General features: G+C 38.9%; 2 protein-coding genes across 2 annotated transcripts; one reads left to right on the top strand and one right to left on the bottom strand.

The window, feature by feature from the left end:
* Positions 1-1602: 1602 nt before the first annotated feature.
* LOC142161148 (olfactory receptor 6F1-like) lies at positions 1603-5295 on the top strand. Its single transcript, XM_075216442.1, has 2 exons — positions 1603-2556; positions 4936-5295. Coding segments are annotated over exons 1-2 (954 nt in total). The 5' UTR covers position 1603; the 3' UTR covers positions 4937-5295.
* A 1324-nt stretch (positions 5296-6619) lies between these two features.
* On the bottom strand, positions 6620-20502 carry LOC142161150 (cytochrome c oxidase subunit 5B, mitochondrial-like). The gene is made up of 4 exons (XM_075216444.1): positions 20320-20502; positions 17510-17580; positions 13994-14093; positions 6620-6816 (listed from the first exon to the last, which is right to left on the bottom strand). Exons 1-4 carry the CDS (start codon positions 20429-20431, stop codon positions 6704-6706), a joined length of 396 nt encoding a protein of 131 aa, XP_075072545.1. The 5' UTR covers positions 20432-20502; the 3' UTR covers positions 6620-6703.
* Between the last annotated feature and the right edge of the window lie 98 nt (positions 20503-20600).

Raw genomic sequence — 20600 nt, 5'->3', positions numbered from 1 at the left:
GTGAAATACCATATGTTTAGAGCTGAGTTCAGACAATACAGAAAATGGATCTAGTATCTGGCATGTAAAATGCCTGCCATCTAGAAACTCTCATGTGAAGGTAATGTGGATAGTGAATAATGGCTGGTGGACTTTGACTGAGATAAGTGAAATGAAATGATAGAGGGATAAATGTGGTAGAGTATGTGAGAATATTTGGAAGGTTAAAATGTGTGCTTGATTGTCTGTGTGTTCTCCTTCCCCCACAGGTCCCTCCGTCCTCCCCCTACACACACACAATACATTCACACACCTGGAACAATAGGTAAAGTTTAACACACACACATTCACACACCTTTAAACAATAGTTAGTCAAAACACACACACAATGACTTGTATATTTATATAACAGGCAATAAATGTAATGTATTGCACCAAAATCTATACTTTGTGTAAAATATTGTTATGCTGTTTACTGTTTTATAATATATATATATATATATATATATATAAGTTTTACAATTAGAATGTTAATAATACATCACGTTTTAAATGAAACTATATTTTGTGCGTAGTTTTTCTTGAAGATATGAGCATAAGCTATTATATGAATATTGGTCCTGTGGATTTAAGGAAAAATAAGAATTATATTCCTTAGGTTACATCACAATTACCTTTGCGAGGAGTGGGTTGACGGTAACAGTCATATATTATGGTATTAAATGGTCATACATACATTTGCCAGATTATTAAGGAGATCAAAACTCCCATAATCCCCCTAGAAATCCTTTTACAGGAGGTGTTGTGGGAAGTTGAGTGGAGTGAAGGTGTTACTTGCAAAGTATAAAGTAGTCACACTCATGCTCCTTGTTTTATATAGTGCAGAACTGTGATTTCATTTTTCTGAGCAAGATTATTATAAGATAAAATGGTGGAGAAGCTGGAGAAAGTGCATTGTCAGGGGCGCTCCTTGGGATACACATTAACACTACACTAAAGAAGGTGAATTCTGTACTACAGGTTGTGGGGATTGGGTGTTGGCCTAATCTTTTAATGAGACTATACAGGTCCCCTGTACAATGCACTGTATTTAAAAAGGAAGCCTATACCCCTCTTCAAATCCTCAACTATACAGCCTCATTGAAGCAGGGAGACCACAATCATGGATTTCCCTGCCATACTGAAAACCAGCCCCAGGCTGGTCAAGGAACCCTGTCCTTTATACTGGGACCACTGTGATGGCAACTTTGTCACTCTAGGGGTTCCAGTCTTGTTAATTACCCCTGCACCCTTCTTGGTGCACTCTGAGCAATGTAATGAAAAGCTTCACGCACACACAAGTGATACATGTAATAAACAAACAGTCCTGGGAGTAAATGTATGATTTATTTTAATTATTAAACACACTGATGGTTTTATAAATGTGGTTGACAATGTGGTTTGAAGTGTCCTGAGAGGTGAACTTCAAGTCCTACAGTAAGGTACAGATATATGGCTGTATTTAGGAATATAATTAAGAAGGTATTGACTCTTCCATTATAGAAAAACTTTTTAAAAGTTTTTTTGTGTCATTTTGCAGTCTGACCCATGTGCATTGAAAAACAGAAGCTGGGTAGATGGGTTCATGCTCCTCGGATTTACCAGTGAAAGAGACATAAGTGTTATACTTTTTATTTTCTTTTTGCTGATCTATATACTGACCCTTCTGGGAAACATAACCATAATCGCACTGATTAGATTTGAGGCCACTCTAAGAACACCCATGTATTTTTTTCTAAACAACTTTTCTTACCTTGAGATAAGTTACACTACAACTACTGTACCCAGAATGCTCTCTGATCTGTTCTCAGGAAACATGGCTATATCCTTTAATAGTTGCCTCACTCAGATGTATTTCTTCTTTCTCTTTGGCACCACAGAATTCTTTATTCTGGCACTAATGGGATTTGACCGTTATCTGGCCATCTGTTATCCACTTCACTACTCTAACATCATGAACAAACACTTTTGCTGCCAACTGGTAATAGGATCGTGGATAAGTGGATGCCTAGTTCCAATCGTACCCACAATTGTTCTCTCTCGCAAGCCATTTTGTGGCTCGAAAATCATCAATCATTTCTTCTGTGATGTTGGCCCATTGGTGAAGCTCTCATCTCCAGACACATTCTTCTTAGATTGTTTTATCCTCATGATTTCTGCTGTTGTGGTCCTCAGCTCATTACTGCTGATTACAATGTCATACGTTTTCATAATTTCTGCTATATTACGAATATCCTCATCATCGGGGCGTCACAAAGCTTTCTCAACATGCGCTTCGCATTTTTCTATCGTAACTATTTTTTTTGGCACTGTAATTTTTATGTATGTCCGACCATCCTCTGGAGAAAATTATCAGATGGACAAAGCTGTATCAGTCTTTTATTCCGTTGTTACACCGGCTTTCAACCCTCTTATTTATAGTTTAAGAAACAACGAGGTAAAAAGAGCCTTGATGAAAGCTTTCAAAAGAAAAAGAAATGATTGGGAACATTTGGGAGTCATTTCCTCCATCAAACTCGATGCAAATTCTAGACACTGGTAACGTTTTCTTTGTCATGTAACAAAAAAACTATATTATGTAACTTAACTTTATTTAATAACATTGTGCAATGTGGAGTAATACACAGCACCCAGATTCCATCATGGTTCTAGTGAAGTCTGGCAAATTAAATCAAACTTCTAATTGGTTGCTGTGGGTTACAGCACATTTGTGCATACAGCACAATTTTATTAAATAAGTCCCATGTCAACAGCATGTTCCAGCTTATGTAGTGTTACTTATTACTACTTTCATAATGCAGCAAATCCAGGATTCGGTTTCAGGTTCATAAAATCTTAAGAATATTTAGCAAGATTTAGGTTTCCAGTGATTTTTGTGTGTCGACTATATGGTGTAATGTATCCCATAGCCGTGCTGGTCATAATGTGTCCCTCCGAGGTCTTCAACATGTGAGCCCCAGCTCCTTCCTGCTTTAGTGTCACGTTTGTTATAGTCGATTTAAAATGTCTGCTGCCGATGATTACAGATAGGTGACTTTGATTTACTGTTACGTTTTATTGATATTAATGATAATATGCAGCCATTCTGCGGCCCCTGAAATGTATCACTGGTCTACAGATCACAAAGAGAAAACAAGAACTCAATAAGTAATTTCAGAATTTACACAGGTCATGGAATTCAAAGTGGACTTCTAATTTTCATGATTTATAGCACAGATGTTATTCCTCTATTATGTTTCATACACCTAAAGAACATTTCCAGAATACGCACATATCTGACACAAGACACCGCAAAAACATTATTTCATGCACTAATCATCTCCCGCATCGACTATTGCAATTCCCTCCTTACTGGTCTTCCCAAAGTGAGACTTGAACCCCTACAATCTATTTTGCACGCAGCGGCTAGATTGATTTTCCTTGCAAACCGTTATTCCTCTGCTGAGCCACTCTGTCAGTCTTGACATTGGCTGCCTGTATTTCAACGAATCCAATATAAAATTCTTGTAGTAACATATAAGGCCATCAACAAAATTGCACCAACATACATTTCCTCACTTGTCTCAAAATATGTCCCAACTCGACACCTCCATTCTGTACAAAATCTGCATCTCTCTTCCACTCTCATCACATCCTCCCATTCTCGGTTACAAGATTTTGTCCGGGCTGCACCCACTTTGTGGCATTCCCTCCCTCACACAGTAATTTTCTTCTAGTCTTCAAACGTTCACTGAAAACCCACCTGTACAGACAAGGTTATGATATTCCTCAACCACCATCTTAATTTCCCAAGATTACCCTATTACCACCCTCTACACAGCTAACGCAAGACAACAACCCTCTGACCAACATTGCCACACACACAGCCCACTCAATACCTTTACCTTTTAGCTGGTCCATTGTGCAATATTATGTAGCAGATGCCCTTGTGTTTCAAACTCCCATTGTCCCATAGATTGTAAGCTTGCGAGCAGGGTTCTCTTACCTCTGTCTGTATGTATTACCCAGTATTGTCTTATTAATGTTTGTTCCCAATTGTAAAGCGCTACGGAACCTGCTGGCGCTATATAAATAAATGATGATTCCTCTAAATACAAACATTTTGTTACTGAAGTGTTGTCCTCAGGATTTGCAGATTATAATCCATGACATCAGAGCACCCCCTTAGGTAAAATATCACTTACAAGGGATACAGTTCTATAAAACTGATCATTTAGGCCCCCCCATTTAATTTTAACGTGCATATTTTGACTAATAGCTTATAAAAGAATTTGCTTAAATATGGCTTGGGTTTCAGTAGTGGAACCTGGCAATACATTTTGCAATAAAGTAATCTGAAACACCATAGCAATACCCACTATCTAAGAACTACATTTATTAATTCCACTTCTTAAAGAGCAAGTAAATCTAAAAGGCAAAATTACCTTATATGGAAGAGATGTACTATAGAACTTGCAGTTAAGTATATATGATGGGAATATCACTATACATAGTCAGTGACAGTAACTTTTGTATATTTACAAGGTGCCAGCTAGGAAATACAGTGTTTGCTGTGCCAGACAAGCAGCAATGAAACCAGTCACATAGGTCAATGTCAAAATTTGGTACACACCTCGGATCACTTCTGACTGGGGCCTGTTAATGAGGTTTGTAGAGGATACTGCACAGGCTGATAGTCATCTTGCACCTGAATTCAATCACATGATCAATTTGGATCAAATTATTACTGTGCATCACATTTCTTTTGGGGCAACATAATGTAAATTCAAGTAAACTGCTTGATACTGCAGTATGTGTGACCTGTAAAGCAATACCCCTAACCACAGACTTTCAAAAGATTTTCCTGTCGCAGTTACCATAGCTAATTTTATAAGGGTCTTTAAAAATACCAACTAACTGATTTTTTTTTATTTTCAGAAACCTGAGTTACTTAACTTAGAAAGGAAGGGGAAGAGGCAATGGGAAGGTACCCAGGGATACTGGCAAGTGGAACAGCAGTATCTATAACAGAATGGAGAACATAGTGTATGGGTGACCAATCTGAATGTGTGTCACAAAGGGACTTGTCGCTACTTACTAGGTCCCATGTTACTCCTCTGGAAGCCAAGTGCTGCCTGGGCAGATAAACTGCACATCACTCCTTGTGCTAAAATGTAATACACCGTTTAATTCCCTCTCTAAGCCTCAAGTGGACAGATGTTTATTTTTGTTTAATAAAAACAACTCACTTTGTGAACACATATATCCTTCCAAATATCATTATACATGACACTATTATATATTTTTGTTTATCAATAAGAACTGAATTTAGAGAAATGCAATAAACTATTGTAAAAATATTCACAAGAACTTTAAAAGTGATGATCCACAGTAAACCAAATTTGAAGAAAAGCCGTCACTTTAGTATTCCATAGTAGAAGCACGGTTTTCAATTAATGCAGATGTTAGCTTCCATTAGTCAGATATTTAACCCCTTTGCTGCCAAAGGAGAGTTGTAGTCTTATTAAAGTACTTCCAAAATAACAATCAAATCCCTTAAATGTAAAAAATTATATATCTATATCTATATCTATATATATATATATATATATATATCAACACCTGTCACAATAAGCCCTGGCTACACATTGGGTACTGTTAATCTCTGACTTTGTGTACCACTGCAAACTAACTGAGGCAGAAGTTAATCTATCTATGTCCATTGTTTATTGATGTTGCCATTTTCCAGTAACTGATAAATTAAAGGGCATGTTCCATTCCCAGCAATACTAGTTTGCAGATTCATAGGCTGCATCCTCAAAACACAAGTGCACTTATTTCCTTCATTGATACACCCACTTTCTGTACTTGATTTACCGTTCATTAACAATACCAATCTTATGTGAAAACTTAAGATTGGTAACATTTACTTAAAGATGAATATACTGAACCCATACATTTGTCTAATACTGTTTGCAGTAGGGTGATCAAAGTTTACTGGTGCTTGCAGGTTCAACGGATTAAGGAACACAACCTGCAATGTAGGAGATAGTTATTTACATATAATTCTCCTAGGTCATGTCTAATACAATAAGCAACACAAGTTTAAAATGCACAAAACTCTAAATTACTAGCCGCCACCTGAGGCACCAATATACTTCAACCAGAAGCTAATCATCGTGCCTGCCAAACAGGATTCCACTGTTTCCCCAGTAAAACTACATGATGTTTAGCATTAGCATAGATGCACACAGAATCAGTGAGTGTCAGTGTGCTATTGTTCTGGAACCATAGCCACTTCCAATATTTATGGTCAAATCAGGTAACCCCAGAAACAGATTATGGCACCACACAGGTTGCATACATCAGAGCTCACATATGAATGACTGCCTATGATTAAAGGCAAAGTGCATTGTAAGTTCCATTCCTGGCCAAATTTAGATATTGATTTTCCACCAAAATTCTACACTTTTAAGAAGGTATCGACCTTTGATCATCAACCTAACTCACTAGGAAGGGACAACAGCAGAAATGACCATAACTGGATGATTTGCCCCCTTAATAGAAAAGCCCGTTATGGGGCTGTTACAAATTTATATGGGAGTGAATAAAGACACACAGATTATAATCAACAGTTTAGAGTGTATTAATAAAACATTTCTTTGGGTCAATAAGTGGTAGACATGGGTATTACAAGTCATCCTCATCAGTGTGGTAGCTCATACGGCACAAGCTTGTAGTGGGAACCACACTCTGGACAGCGGTTTACTTGCCCATCATGGATCCAGAACCAAATGACTTGAGAATTGTCTTCTTCACCTAAAACAATATATTTCAATTAAAGTTTATTAATAATTAAGATCAATTTATATAACCATCACCTCTAGGTAGTTCATAGTTAATTCATCCCCTGTCTACAGTACATGTAACAAAATGCAGTTACACCATCCTGTTAATAGGCTAGTGGTATTGAACACTATTTGCGGGGAAAATACAGTTTATAAATTGCTTGAAAGATACACTGAAACCATACCAATGGGGAAATTATTTTCTTGCTGAAATATCTTTGTACTGTAATTACCTGTAAAGCCAGGAGGCTCCGTGCCAATAAAAATAAAATAAAAAATATAACAACATATTTGGCCTCTGGGTAACATTACCCAACTGGAGTGTATTGGCTGGCGTTTTCCTTGTCCAAATAAATAGTCTAGTCAAACAACTAAAAACAGGATTGTTGATAAAACTGCCTTTTGTGATAAATAAAGGCTCTGCTCAACATTTTTAGAATGACTCTACTCACAGTGGTATTTTTCCCATTAGGAAGACCTACCCAATACACTTTCCAAACAAACTCCATAGATAAATATCAGCCACCCATCCCAGGCTACCTACACATTTACTATATTAGGTGATGTCCTATTCTTACAGCCAGTACATGTTAAGAAATAAAAGCTCTCCTGTTTGTTTGATCTATCATCTGTGCAATTACTGCTACTGTGTGTAGGATCATTCCTGCAGTTCACCAATTCAGCTGGTTGCTAGGCAAATAGTTACAAGCTTCATTCAGCTATCAGTCTGGCAGCCACATACCACACTACCTGCAGCTATTGTTCCTGCAGTTCTGATTTGTGCTGCTGCCTTTATAAACCTCTTCCTGGCAGCATACCAATGCTGGTGATAGTTCCGACGGCCTAGAGTGCCTTGTACCCTGGCCTGTTCTACTATCAGTGTTTGACCCTGGTTGTTTATAGGAATTGGTGTCCTCTCCACTCCTGAGTCTTGACTTTGTTAAACAGATTTGCTCTCATATCTCTACCTGCCCTGACCGCTGGATGGTTTAAAGGATTCCGCTGTATGCCAAATACATTCTGGTTGCTCATTCTGGCTCAAGAGTTCTGCCAATATATCTTGGATGCTCATTAACTCAGACTGTGTTTCTATCTACTCCTCTCCACTGGGCAGGTGCTGGATCAACAACTGCTACTACCTGAGTCTAAGTCCTGGGGGCAACAGAGTGTTGTGGAATGCAACAAGTTCCTCATCAAGGGGGCTGCTATAGTTGTACATCTCATGCAGCAGTTCTAGTAGTTGAGGATCTCGCACTACTCGGTCCTTAACAGTTTCCCACTAAATAAAGACTGTAAAGGCAGGCTTCTATTGCTTACCATTTCTGTACATCTTGAGTGCTGCCTATTTTAATTTGTTTCCTTTTCTATGATAATTTTATTTAGGGTTTTTAAAAAAAAATAAAAAAAAATAGTTATAATTACATGCATGTCATAATACACTATAATCCTTCAGAAGTAATTTAAATGTACATATTACTACTAGTTGTTGGATGTTAACAAGCCAAGTCTCTGCTACCTGATATTTGTTTTCTCTCATTTCTCAAAAAAATAAGATGTATTCTAAATTTAAAAAAGTAGAGTGTATGCAACACTTGGATAGCCTTACCCATCAGTATGATATAATTATATTTTAAAATAATCTGCAAGACAAGACCATGCGTACCGGTACAATAGTAAGATGTGCAGCCTGTCCTTCACCCACTGTTCCCCATAGAAATAAATACAAGTAAAAAACTGGTTGCTATAACAACATAGGCCAGAGTTTGGGCACTAAAAGAATGTTAGCTTTAGGAGTTTTTGCAAATAGAAAAAAAAAAAAAAATCAAAAAAAATATCAATGACTTCATGTTGCATTATATAAAGCTTAATGCAAGAGGGTACATAAGTGGTGCCCCTCAGTTCTACAAACAGTCCCGGGGGCAGATTCAATTAGCTGAGAGGTGCCACTGGCTGCACACAGAGCCGGCTATTACGGTACAAAATTCTCTGCTCATTTTCCTCACATCTCTATGGAACGTGAGGGAAAACAAGTGGAGATTTTAGTAAACTCTCAGGTGCAATGTGTCTCAGCCACAGTGAGTCACCTTGTGGCTAATTGAGTCTACCAATGTGAATGGAAACTGTTAAGATTATCTCTCAAATTGGGTGGTAAAATGTTGCATCAAGAATATGTTGTGATAGAGGAACACTCTCTCCAACAGTAGACACATACAATAGGCTATAAACCAGAAAAAGGGTCAAAAAAAAACTCCATAATACATTTGGACCTCCACAATGCATCCAGTAACTACTTTTCCTCCTCGGACTCCCTGGCAGCTCTAACGAATGTGTATCTCCGCAATCAGCTGAGCAGAGACAGGCAAAGGAAAACGTTAAGACTCATTGTCGTAAGTGTATTTTTCCTGTCTCTTCAGCAGAGTATAGGCCAGGGGTAGGCAACCTGCTGCTCTCCAGGTGTTGTGAAACTACAAGTCCCAGCATGCTTTGCCAGTAGATAACCAACAGATGGCAAGGCATGCTGGGATTTGTAGTTTCACAACACCTGGAGAGCCGCAGGTTGTCTACCCCTGGTATAGGCAATGTCATAGTATAGAGAATGGTTCTTTAAGGGCTTACCACGATATTCCCAGAGCAGGACACAGAGGGCCTCAGTGTCACACCAGTTATGAATGCTGGCTGAGGAAGGAGTGGTGCTATGGACTGCTAGTTGCCTACAAGATGCAAACACAGGTGCATTGTCTCCCTGTTGGCAGCAAACAAGGAAGGTTCGGAAAATCAACTGCTGTGTTAGAGCGCGCTTGTGTCAGAAGTTATTTCCAGGTCAGGTATGATACAGCAAGTAGCAGTGAACCACATCAGAGAGCACTCAGCGCTAGATGCACCGCTGTGGAGACCCAGCATAGCCTGCAAGCACGGACCCACAGGGCGCTCTATATATGGATCAGTGGAGTCCCTTGGACATTATGCAATTTCTTTGAATAGTGAAGCAGCAGAAATAGAACCGAGATCATTTAATAATGGAAAGCCTTCTAAAACATTAACAAGGTAATGGGGATGTAGGATTTATCAACTCAGATATCATTGCAAGACTTCTTTAAGTGCAAAATGTAAAGGCAGAGTATTTGTGGTTCATATAATTATTAAAGACCTCATTAATAGAGAATGGGAACAACTGGCTGAACATCAGGCTAACCCTAAAATGGATCTGGCTGTAGCCAGCTAAAACTACTATTCCACTAGAAGATGGAAGTCCATTAAGGGATCCAATGAATGGAAAGATGGAGAAAAGATTTATTTCTTCAGGGACTGCAATCAAGTAAGAGGTAGCTATGTCATCATTCTCAAAAGCACTCAGGATCTGGCTGGATACCTTGTGCAAAAGATACGCAGGAGAAAATCAGTAGAGATGACTTGCTTAGAAGTATGGACGTTGAGAAAAATAATGGATTTCTTACGCGAGGCATCTTTAGATTCATCAGGAATGTGGCTTCAGTAGCGAGAAGAGCCCTTTGGTTACAATTTTGGGCAGCAGACCTAAAATCTAAGCAACTTCTAAACATTGCTTCATTGAAGGTTCTTTCATTTATGCAGACAAGTTGGAATTGATGTCTCATAAGATTACAGGAGATAGAATTCTGTGGTAACTGATGAGATCTAAAAGGTCATCATTGTTGATATCTTGTCAACACCTGCCCTTGTGAGCAGTATCATAAGTAGTTTAGGGGTAGTATATCTAATCAAACTTTTCATTACTTCAGGTACAAGGAAGAGGATTCAGACTCTTGGCTTATGGACAGTGCAACTGCCAGAGACTATTGCGGAAGGCAGGATTTCAAAGTATGTAAATATATGGTCACACACTACTCAGGATGGCTGTGTGCTGGACATTAAATCCTAGGGTTACAATGTAGAATTCCAAAAATTGCCAAAGGAAGACATTTCTGTGAAGTCTGAGAATTTGTCCTCTCCAGTGAGTCTGGAGTCGTTGCACAACAGTCTACAGATGTTGATGGAAGAGTGATTTCTTTAGCTCCCAGAGAGAGACTGGCTTCAACTCCAGGTTTTTCTACTGAAGAAGCAATCGAGATTTACAGACAATTTTAGACTTGGGGCTCAACCACATTGTATAGATGAAGCATTTTCGGATGGAGTCCCTAAGTTCTATTCTCAATGCAATAGAGAATGGAGATTTTCTGACAAATAGATTTCAAGTGGCAGTGTAAAACTTGATTCTCAGATTTTCTTGTTCTAGGGTGCCATTTCCAGTTTACCAGTATACCTTTTGGCCTTTTTACATCACCAAGAACATTTACCAAGATATTGGTAGCCCTCATGACTGCTGGGTTGCATGCGGTCTGGCCCTATCTGAAAGATATCCTGGTGATGTGCAATATCCTTTGAGTGCCCTAAGCAATGACAATCAAGGTGATCTCTTTTCTAAAGGAACACAGATGGGTCAAATATGACCGGGTCCTCTTACACCTTCACAACAAATACGGTTCCTAAGAGTCCAGATAGATACAGTAAGAGAAAGTGTTACTCAAGAGGAAAGAATACAAAATACATCCAACATCAGATTCAGACATTGGGGCAACCTACAATACGGGACTATCTCAGACATCAAGGGATGTTTTCATCCACAATAGTTGTCCTGCTGTGGGCAAGATGGAACAAGAGAAAATTTCAGTTGGTATTACTCATCCAGTGGGAGCACAATCCAGAATCCTTATATTATGGCATCAGGCTTCCATGAGTGCCAGGAATTCACTTAACCGTTGGCAAGATTCAGCATTGGAAACCAATAGAGTACTGCTCACAAAACCAGAATAAGTGCTGTTAACAGATTCCAGCTTCAGAGATTGGGGCAATAGATTTACACACTCAACTGGTACCAGGGATTACAGGAGGAGATTAAGTTACATGCAAACATTTTGGATATCATGGCAGTTTGACTACCATTTACACACTTTCAACATCTATGTCACAGACATCCAGACTGTGGTGGCATTTATATAACTAAAAGGAGGCAGCAGGAGCAAAGCCATGATGGCAGAGTAAGAAACACTTCGGACAACTGATATGAGCAGAAAACAACTTAATGCCTTTTTCAGCACTTCATGTGGCAGGAAAGAACACTGTGCAGACTCAGTCACAATTAGATCCATCCAGGAGAGTGGATATTACCCAAACAAGTTTTTCAGATGCTGGTACAGAAATTTGGAATACCTCAAATAAATTCAGAACACAAAAGGTAAATTGGTTTTACACTTGTCAGATTCCAGAACAGAAGTATTAAATGCTACGGACAAGGTCCTGGAACATTCATCTGAAGTATGTATTTCATCCTTTACCCCTCTCATTCCACGCACGGAGGAAATACAGGAGAGACCAGTAGAAACTATAGTGATTCTTCTCTTTTGGCCTTGGTGACCAGAGTTTGTAGTAGCTTGGGAGATGCTTCTAGAGCAGCCCTGGCCTCTACAACTCTGAACAAACCTCCTACACCACAATCCAGTTCTTCCAAACCTAGGTACCCTCTCCTTAATGGAGTGGACATTGACTGGTCATTGCTCATGAGTAAAGGGTTGTCTGATAAATTGCAGGGTTGTTGAAAGCCAGAAAACAAAAATTGTAGTAGAGTGGTGCAAACAAATAATTTAATCCAGTCTCTGAACATCCCACAGGTTATATTTTTTTCAAGGCAGCCCAGAGAAAGGTCTCCGTACCTTAAAAGTCAATACTTGGCATCAGATCTTGTATCAAATTTTTTCAGGCAGTAAAGAGAATTCCGATTTGCACAAAACCACTTTTAAACATTTATTCAGATAAAGTAATGTTACAGACAAATCCTGCTTTTTACCAAAGATAGTGTCTACATTTTATATTAGGAGATTATACTGCCATCTTTCTTTTCTCTGCCAACAGCCATCTAAAGAAGAAAGGTGGCTAAATACATTGGACCTTACCCATCTACCTTTCTAGGACAAAAGAGCTAAGACGACTGATCAACTTTTCATACATTCTGGAGTAGTCTGTCAAGGTCACTCCATCCAAAGATTCACTTGTAAGGTGGATCTGTGAAGTCATTACACAAGCCTATAAGGTGAATGGATGAAAGGTGCCCGATATACAAATGGCCTATTCAAGATGCAACCACTTTGGCTTGCAGAGCTAAAACTTCTGTGAAAGATCTGCAAAGAAACAGGGTGGTCCTCACTTCCTACCTTCTCCAGACATTACCTCTGGGATATGATGTCATCTAGGCAGTGTTCTCCCCAGGACCTATTTCTGGGGTGCTCCATCCGGCTGTTTTTCCTTGCCACCCAGCTCTTAGAGTCCAACAGTCTTTTTACAATAGCATAAACCATTGTTTCTCCTATTATAACAGGCTCTATGTGAGCACTACAGCCAGCTTGTGTGTGTTAGACCACTGACCACCAGTCTGACCAGTCCTGACAGGTGTGAGCAATAACCTCCAACATTTTTCATTATTATTGCAAATTACTACAACTGCCCCCACCCAGTTGCTTCTTAATGCCACCCAGCTGGCAAACATTTCTGGGGAGAACACTGATCTAGGGATGCAGAGCTTGTCAGAAAGATCCTCCAGACTATGGATCAATACATTTTATTTGCAACATATTTTGTGTTGGTCTTTTACTTGAGCCCACCCAATTATTGAGTGACTGCCTAAACGCGATATGATTTCATCTTGCTCAGGCATTCACTCAATTGTACTATTGCTTTAGGGCTACCAGGAGTCCAAAAAAGGAAATAAGCCAATTATATTGATAATTTCCTTGGAAGACTCCATGGCAGCCCTGATATTACCCACCCATGTTGTCTATGTTTTCTGGGATAGCTTGGGAAGTTATTCAGACACTCAGAAAAGGAAGCCACTTTATATACCCTTTGGCAGTGTTTTCCTGTTTCTCAGCTGATCAGGGACTTAAACCTATTTGTTAAGGCTGCCATTGAGGAAACAAAATTAAACACAAAATATAATTTGCATATTTGCTGATGAAAACAGAGCTGATCTAATATCTAGCAAGTGTATAGAGAATTGTAATTATTCTGCTATCCATTATCTAAATTGTTACATAAGCTATTATTCTGAGTGAAAGTGTTACCAGTAATTGAATACTTACATATGCAACCAACAAGTCTTTGTTTGTTAACGGCGGGCACAATATGCGGATTTTCTTTGGTTCCTGGATAGGACTTTGGTTTCAAGATGCTGAAAGGATCCTTCAAAGGAAAAGAAAGCAGCTTAACGACTTGAAACAATGACACTTAAAACAGTTGGGTCAGTGACTAAACAAAAGGTTACTTTACGATATTACACATATACCGGTATATATATTATATATATATATATATATATATATATATATATATATATATATATATATATATATATATATATATATATATATATATATATATATATATATATATATATATACACACACCAAGATCTGTGGTATTTGGCAGTCTGAAGAATCCAAATGTACAAAAAAATGAAATATCTAGTATACATATGTAGTAAATTAAATTGTATGGAATCAATATGTCGCAACCAATCAAAAGGGGTGCCAATCCTTAACGAATAGCTAGAAGGAGATTGTAGAGAGGTGCGCCAATAATAAAATATAAAGATTCTAAAAATTATTATGCATAAAACTGGAGTACTGAGATCTGAGTGAACGATAGACAGCCATAAGAAGGTAACAAAATTGAATAGGACCGTACTGAGGAAAATAAAGTCCAATATTGAAAGTAGCAAAGAAGAAGCAATCGATGCGTTTCATTAGAAACTAATGACTTTCAAGATGGACCGTGGATTTAAATTTGTACTGAGCTCATACTGAGAAAGGGGGCAGACTCTTCCCATCAGCCACTATATTACTCGGGCAAGTTTATACTACCTTTTACCCAAGACCGAGGTAAACTTTGTATCTAATATCACACTATTTATGATTAGACTTTTTTTTTAATACAGCCATTTATGGACATAAATTAGGAGTGGACTGGCCACCCACCATATAGTGTATTCAATCAGTCATATGCGATATATTAACACTTATATTGACCGTGCTCAGGATTTTGTCATTTACATTTTTTTTTTTTTTTTTTTTTTTTTTTTAGAGTATACACTTTAATTGTTTTTTTATTAGGTATCTTCTGCTATACTAATCTCACTGCAATTGTGTTTGCATTATTGATTATTTTGAATTAATAAATGTATTTTTCTATACAGAATTTCCGCCAGTTTTATGCATAATAATTTTTATAATCTTTATATTTTATTATTGGCGCACCTCTCTACAATCTCCTTGAAGAAACCAAATGACCCATTCAACCTGTATTGAGGGGAGGGGGGAAATGGGAAAGGGACACTTCTCAGGTAAAAGTAGAAGTGTGTTCAGTGCTACTTTATAAATCTCTGCAATCCATGGTAAATACTTAAACCCCTCCTCCCAGATCAGAAGCCAAGACACCGGCCAGACTCCTGCAATTAACTCCTCATTGTCCTCCACTGCCGACAATGTTGAGTCTCTGAATTGGCTTTTGAAGCTATGTAATCTTTTGCTCTCACGACCACATGCAAAATTTTAGTTTTTGCTACTTAGCTGGGCAAATTTAATTATTTAAAGAAAAAAAGGGAGAAAACATGTTCTGGAATGGTGAGGGGAAGATCAGTCTTGCCACAGAATTTAGGACAGACTGGAACAGGAATAGATGATTTTGGTGAATAAGTTTCAGTAGTTGAGGTGGGAGATGAGAGAATGGATAAGGATAACTAAATGGACTTTTAGTGGTGCCTTGGGAAAGTAAAGGGGATATTCTATCAGTATTACAGAGGTGACGACAACCGGACTAAAAGAATGAAGAGTAAAGCAGTCAGCAGAGCCAAAGTAACTGAGCTTGGGAGACCATAAATTGTGGCACTAGGTGCTGCCGACTGACGGAGAATTGAATTGTTACCTCTGGGAGGAAGGAAAATAAGTTTTTGGACGTGCTGAGCTTTAATTGGGGTTGGCACATCAATGGAGATACACAGTTGGACACAAATAGCAGAAGAAAGGGCAGAGGTGTAAATTTAGGTGTCATCAGGGTAGAGGTGGTACTGAAAACGAGTGAACTAATTAGTTTGCCAGAAGAGGTGTACAGGGAGAAAAGCAGAGGGTCGAGAACAGATTCTTGTGTAACCAACAGATAGTTTGAGTGGGAGAGACAATGAAGGAGCAGTTTGATAAGTGAACCAAGAGAGAATGATCACGAATGACAATGGAGTGAAAACTAGTGATTAATACTTTCTAAAGCAACAGAGAGGTCCTGGCACATGAGCATGGATAAGAGACTGGTAGACTTTCTGCGATTAGATTAATGGACACTTGTGTTATGGCATTATGGCACACAGGCTGCAAGACCCATGTGCAATTTGGTGTCATACATGTACAATTATGTGGGCAGTCATTAATTGTACACACTGCGATCACCATCATCACCGAACATTTAAAACCAGCTCAGATCAACGCCAGAACTTCAAACATTTTAGCTGTCTATAGTTGTGTTTAGGTTTAAAATACTCTGGCAGTCAAAAATCAATTTATTTGCATCTTTAGTAGTGCTAAAGAGGAGACCAATGAGGATAAAATTGTCCTGAAATTCGGCATTTATGCGATGCTCAACAAACCACAAATGGCAGCAGAGATAATTTATATCTGCCTATATTTCAGACACAGACAGAAAATGGGGTAATTGTCCACCTGCAATAATCAAGCAAAATGGGATCTAGCCATTCAGTCTGACCAACAATGGTCACATCTATCCAATTCGTCCACCCACACATGTGACCCCCCAAACAAAAAAGACTGGTAATTATTTTAATGAAAATAGGATTATCTGGCATGTTTATAAATGCGGCTAGAATATGACAGCAGTCTGCCTGCATGTGCAGTCATTACCTGACTGCACCAACTGCCCATTGTGACAGCGTTTGGTTGTTCACTCCAAACCTCATGCAATTTGACTACCCATGTGTGCAGTCACACTAGACCAGGGGTAGGCAACCTGCGGCTCTCCAGGTGTTGTGAAACTACAGATCCCAGCATGTCTTGCTACCTATCTGCTGGCAAATCATGCTGGGACTTGTAGTTTTACAACACCTGGAGAGCTGCATGTTGCCTACCCCTGCACTAGACCTTTATCCGGTTTCTTGAATCTTGAGCCGGTGACAAGATCTCTACATGTCTGGCCTGTTCAAGTCACCAGAAATCCAGGTAGTCAGATAAGTGGTATACACAAGAACAGAGTGGTATATATCCAACTCCAGTCTATGTAATTACTTTCACAGAGCAAAGAGCAATCTGTGCCAGCACTTTTGTGAAAAATAATTAAATAAAAAACTTGTCTAACCTACAACTATTTCATGTTCTTGTAAGCTTCTAAATGTGTCCAATTAAATATCAATAAACAGGTTAAGTTAGTTAAAATAGGTTCAGTGAATAGTAAACAAAATTAGGGTGTGCTTTTATCTACAGAGGTGCCAAGACTAAATGTAGAATCTATTTCCTTTGCATTTGACAATTCTTGAACATTTTCTATGAGGGTGGGTAAATAAAAAGCTATAAATGAACCACATTCATGAAGCAATATACCTCTCCTTTCTTCAGACCTTGCAGGATTTTTCTCTCAAGTCCAGTTGCCTGCTCATCATCAGTGGGAATACCTAAACACAAAATTGGGCAATTTTTTTTTCACAATTTCTAACGTTGTCTTGTAGCCAATTTTAAAACACTAACAAGCCTGGACAAACACTGGGTGCCATGGTGTACGAAACATATCCTGGAGACCAGACCAACAACGTGGATTTGGTCATGTTATCAGTACGCACTCAGGACAGAGTGCGATACTGCAGGGACACAGACTCGTATATAGAGGGACAGCTCCTGGCATGTGAGAGCACAAATTGGTATTCCTATTAAGTTTTCTGATTTAACAATGCCTATATATAATAATTGCTAAGTGTTTACTTATTTACATATTTTATGTCCTTCCTAATGTCAGTGACCTTAACGGAGGTTCTAATGTCAGTGACCTTTAGGGAGGTTCAATAGGAAGGAAGCCAATGCCTCAGTTTTTGGTGGCGACATGGTAATTATGAACACTCCCTTTTGTTTGCTAAAAGCCATACAAATGTCTGTCTAAGAAGTTTTGACAGTAATGTGGTTTTTATGATTAGTTCATTTTCTGTAATTTTTCTTTCAAATATCAGGAACAGTGATGGGGAGTAACCAGCCCTCCAAGCCTTCAACCGAGGTTCCCCAACTCTTTCCTGAATAATTGTGAGATTAGTTTGTTACAGCATGTAACACTTGTCTAACAAGTGTTTAAAATGCCAGCTGATTACAGACATTGGTCTCTTTCTTTGATGAAAAGTATTGTTTAACTTGATCTGGAGATTAAAGTTATTGTGTAGCCCTTTTGGAGGTTAGAGGGCTACCCATGCATCCCCTGAAGTGCATCTGGTTCACTGATCTAGAACTACATTTTTGTATTCTCAGATTAAGGGGCACATTTATCATTAATCAGCAAAAGTGAGAAATAGTTATCAATCCTTATCGCAAGGATAAGGATTGAACTATTTCTCAAATTTATTAAAAAGGGAACACAGAAACAGCAGTTCCGAAAAACTGCTGTTTCTGTGATAGAAAAAAAAAAATCACACTTACCCCCCTCTTCGGATGCGCTGTCTCGGGATCTCCTCTTCTTCCTTCAATTGCGCATGTGCAGTGCACATGCGCACAAAGTCCCCACTCTGTCTCTGCAACTATCATTGCAGAGAGAGCGCGCTGAGTGACAGGGAGGGATCATGTGATCCCTCCACACATGCGCTGTCCAGCTCTGCTCTTCGGAGCAGAGCTGACAGCAGTGGATTTCTTCAATTCTGATAATGTACGCCAGAGCAGTCACCATTCTGTTGAATGGTGACTGCTCGCAAAAACGATCAGGAGTGCAAAGCAGCAGATATCCATGATATCTGCTGCGATGCACCTTTAATAAATTTGCACAGGGCACATCGGGACTTTAATTCCACGGTAAGTGCACAATAGTGCACTACCGTGATTTGTTAAATATGCCCCTTAGTTTACTAGTACTGACTACATTGCAAACTACTGCCTACTATCATATTGGGACCCTTTGTCTCTTACCTTAATGCAATCCACATTTTAAGACATGGGTCTGCCTTTATTTTTTTGAAGCAGCACAGTGGCTTAGTGGTTAGCACTTCTGCCTCACAGCACTGGGGGCATGAGTTCAATTCCCGACCATGGCCTTATCTGTGTGGAGTTTGTACCAGCATTCATTTTTGAGAGCCTACTAAAGTGCATTCTATATAAACAGCTGCTGGATTGTGCTAATGGTGCTCCACTGAAGCAGTTGCCCAGATGAGAGTGTTGTGAATATCTGCCTAGTTTGCCAGGTTAAATTTGCTCTGCAGTGGAAATGCCTCAGTATGTTCAAATGCAGCTTATCCTGACAAATTAAGTTTAATCTTTACATATGTAAATAAAAACTCAAGCTACAAATAAGAGTGATAAGGGCAAGGATCCCTAGTTCCAACAGCTGACTTCCATATACTGCAACAAAGATGGGACACAGTCTGGACAGCCATGTGCAATTATCCCTAGTGTTTGAAAGCCAACCTGACAGGAATGGTAAATGAATGGCACTTTTTAATGCAGTGCATGCTTTGTAAGAATGCACACTAGTTAAAAGAGGGAAACCATTATAGATTATGTACACTTGGCAAATATCAAAAATAAGAAATCATAGGGCCAGTATAAACATGAGAAATCCGGAAAATAAATGTATATATATATATATATATATATATATATATATATATATATATATATATATATATATATATCTCAATTACACCAGGACCAAAATCAATGGAGCCATTTGTAAACAATATACATCTGAGAAAGTCCCTTGTGTTATCATGTACTACTACAGATTACAAATAAAAAAAAATAAGCTCCCGAGTAAAGAAACTAAAACAGAGCAAATGAAAGTCAGAAACTAAACATCACGTCTCTCATTATACCCTAAACAGGAGTGTGCATTGCTGAGAGCAAGGTCATACAGACACAGTAGAGTATCAGTGAGCTGGGTGTCACCTGTTCAGTGTCTCTGGGATTGGATCAGTTAGTAGTGCAGTACGTGACTAGAGGAGGTGCAAGAACAGTCAACTTTACTACTACAAAGTTATGTACAATGACCTAAACTGTCCTTCACAGGGAACATTCCACCTTCTAACACAAGTATTCCAGTAACAGGGATTTAAAACTAAAATACTTTTGCAATATGTACACATAGTAACTTATTTGACCCCAGAGAGCAGAGGAGTGAAAGTAAGCTGTAAGAGGTTTCTGAGTCACACAGGGTTAATTATACCCACCACCGGCGCTCATTGCTCTAAAGCATGGTCTGCTGATGTACACAGTCCGGGGGAAAGCTGCTGTCCGAGGTGCAGCACGAATGAGAAGCTGACAAAGTCTCCAAGAGGCCATTTCTCCCAAGCACCCAACACAAATCCACTATAAGCCGTCTGCAAGGTGTCCAGAGGGCTGGTCTGTGCTGTGTCAGCTGCTATTTATAACTGTAGACCAAACCAAGCTGCAGTCAGAGGGGTGGCTTGGGGATAAGTTTCTGTGTAATGTATAACCTCATAAGCATAAC

Source organism: Mixophyes fleayi, chromosome 6 (genome assembly GCF_038048845.1).
Source record: "Mixophyes fleayi isolate aMixFle1 chromosome 6, aMixFle1.hap1, whole genome shotgun sequence".
Taxonomy (NCBI): Eukaryota; Metazoa; Chordata; class Amphibia; order Anura; family Limnodynastidae; genus Mixophyes; species Mixophyes fleayi.
This window is presented reverse-complemented; position numbering and strand designations above follow the sequence as displayed.

Coding starts and splice junctions, on each gene's coding strand:
- LOC142161150 (XM_075216444.1), bottom strand. CDS start 20,431: ATGGCCTCTTGGAGACTTTGTCAGCTTCTCATTCGTGCTGCACCTCGG. Junction 17,581..20,319: donor TAGAGCAATGAGCGCCGGTG/GTGGGTATAATT, acceptor TTTTGTGTTTAG/GTATTCCCACTGATGATGAG. Junction 6,817..13,993: donor AAGACTTGTTGGTTGCATAT/GTAAGTATTCAA, acceptor ATATTGTTTTAG/GTGAAGAAGACAATTCTCAA.
- LOC142161148 (XM_075216442.1), top strand. CDS start 1,604: ATGCTCCTCGGATTTACCAGTGAAAGAGACATAAGTGTTATACTTTTT.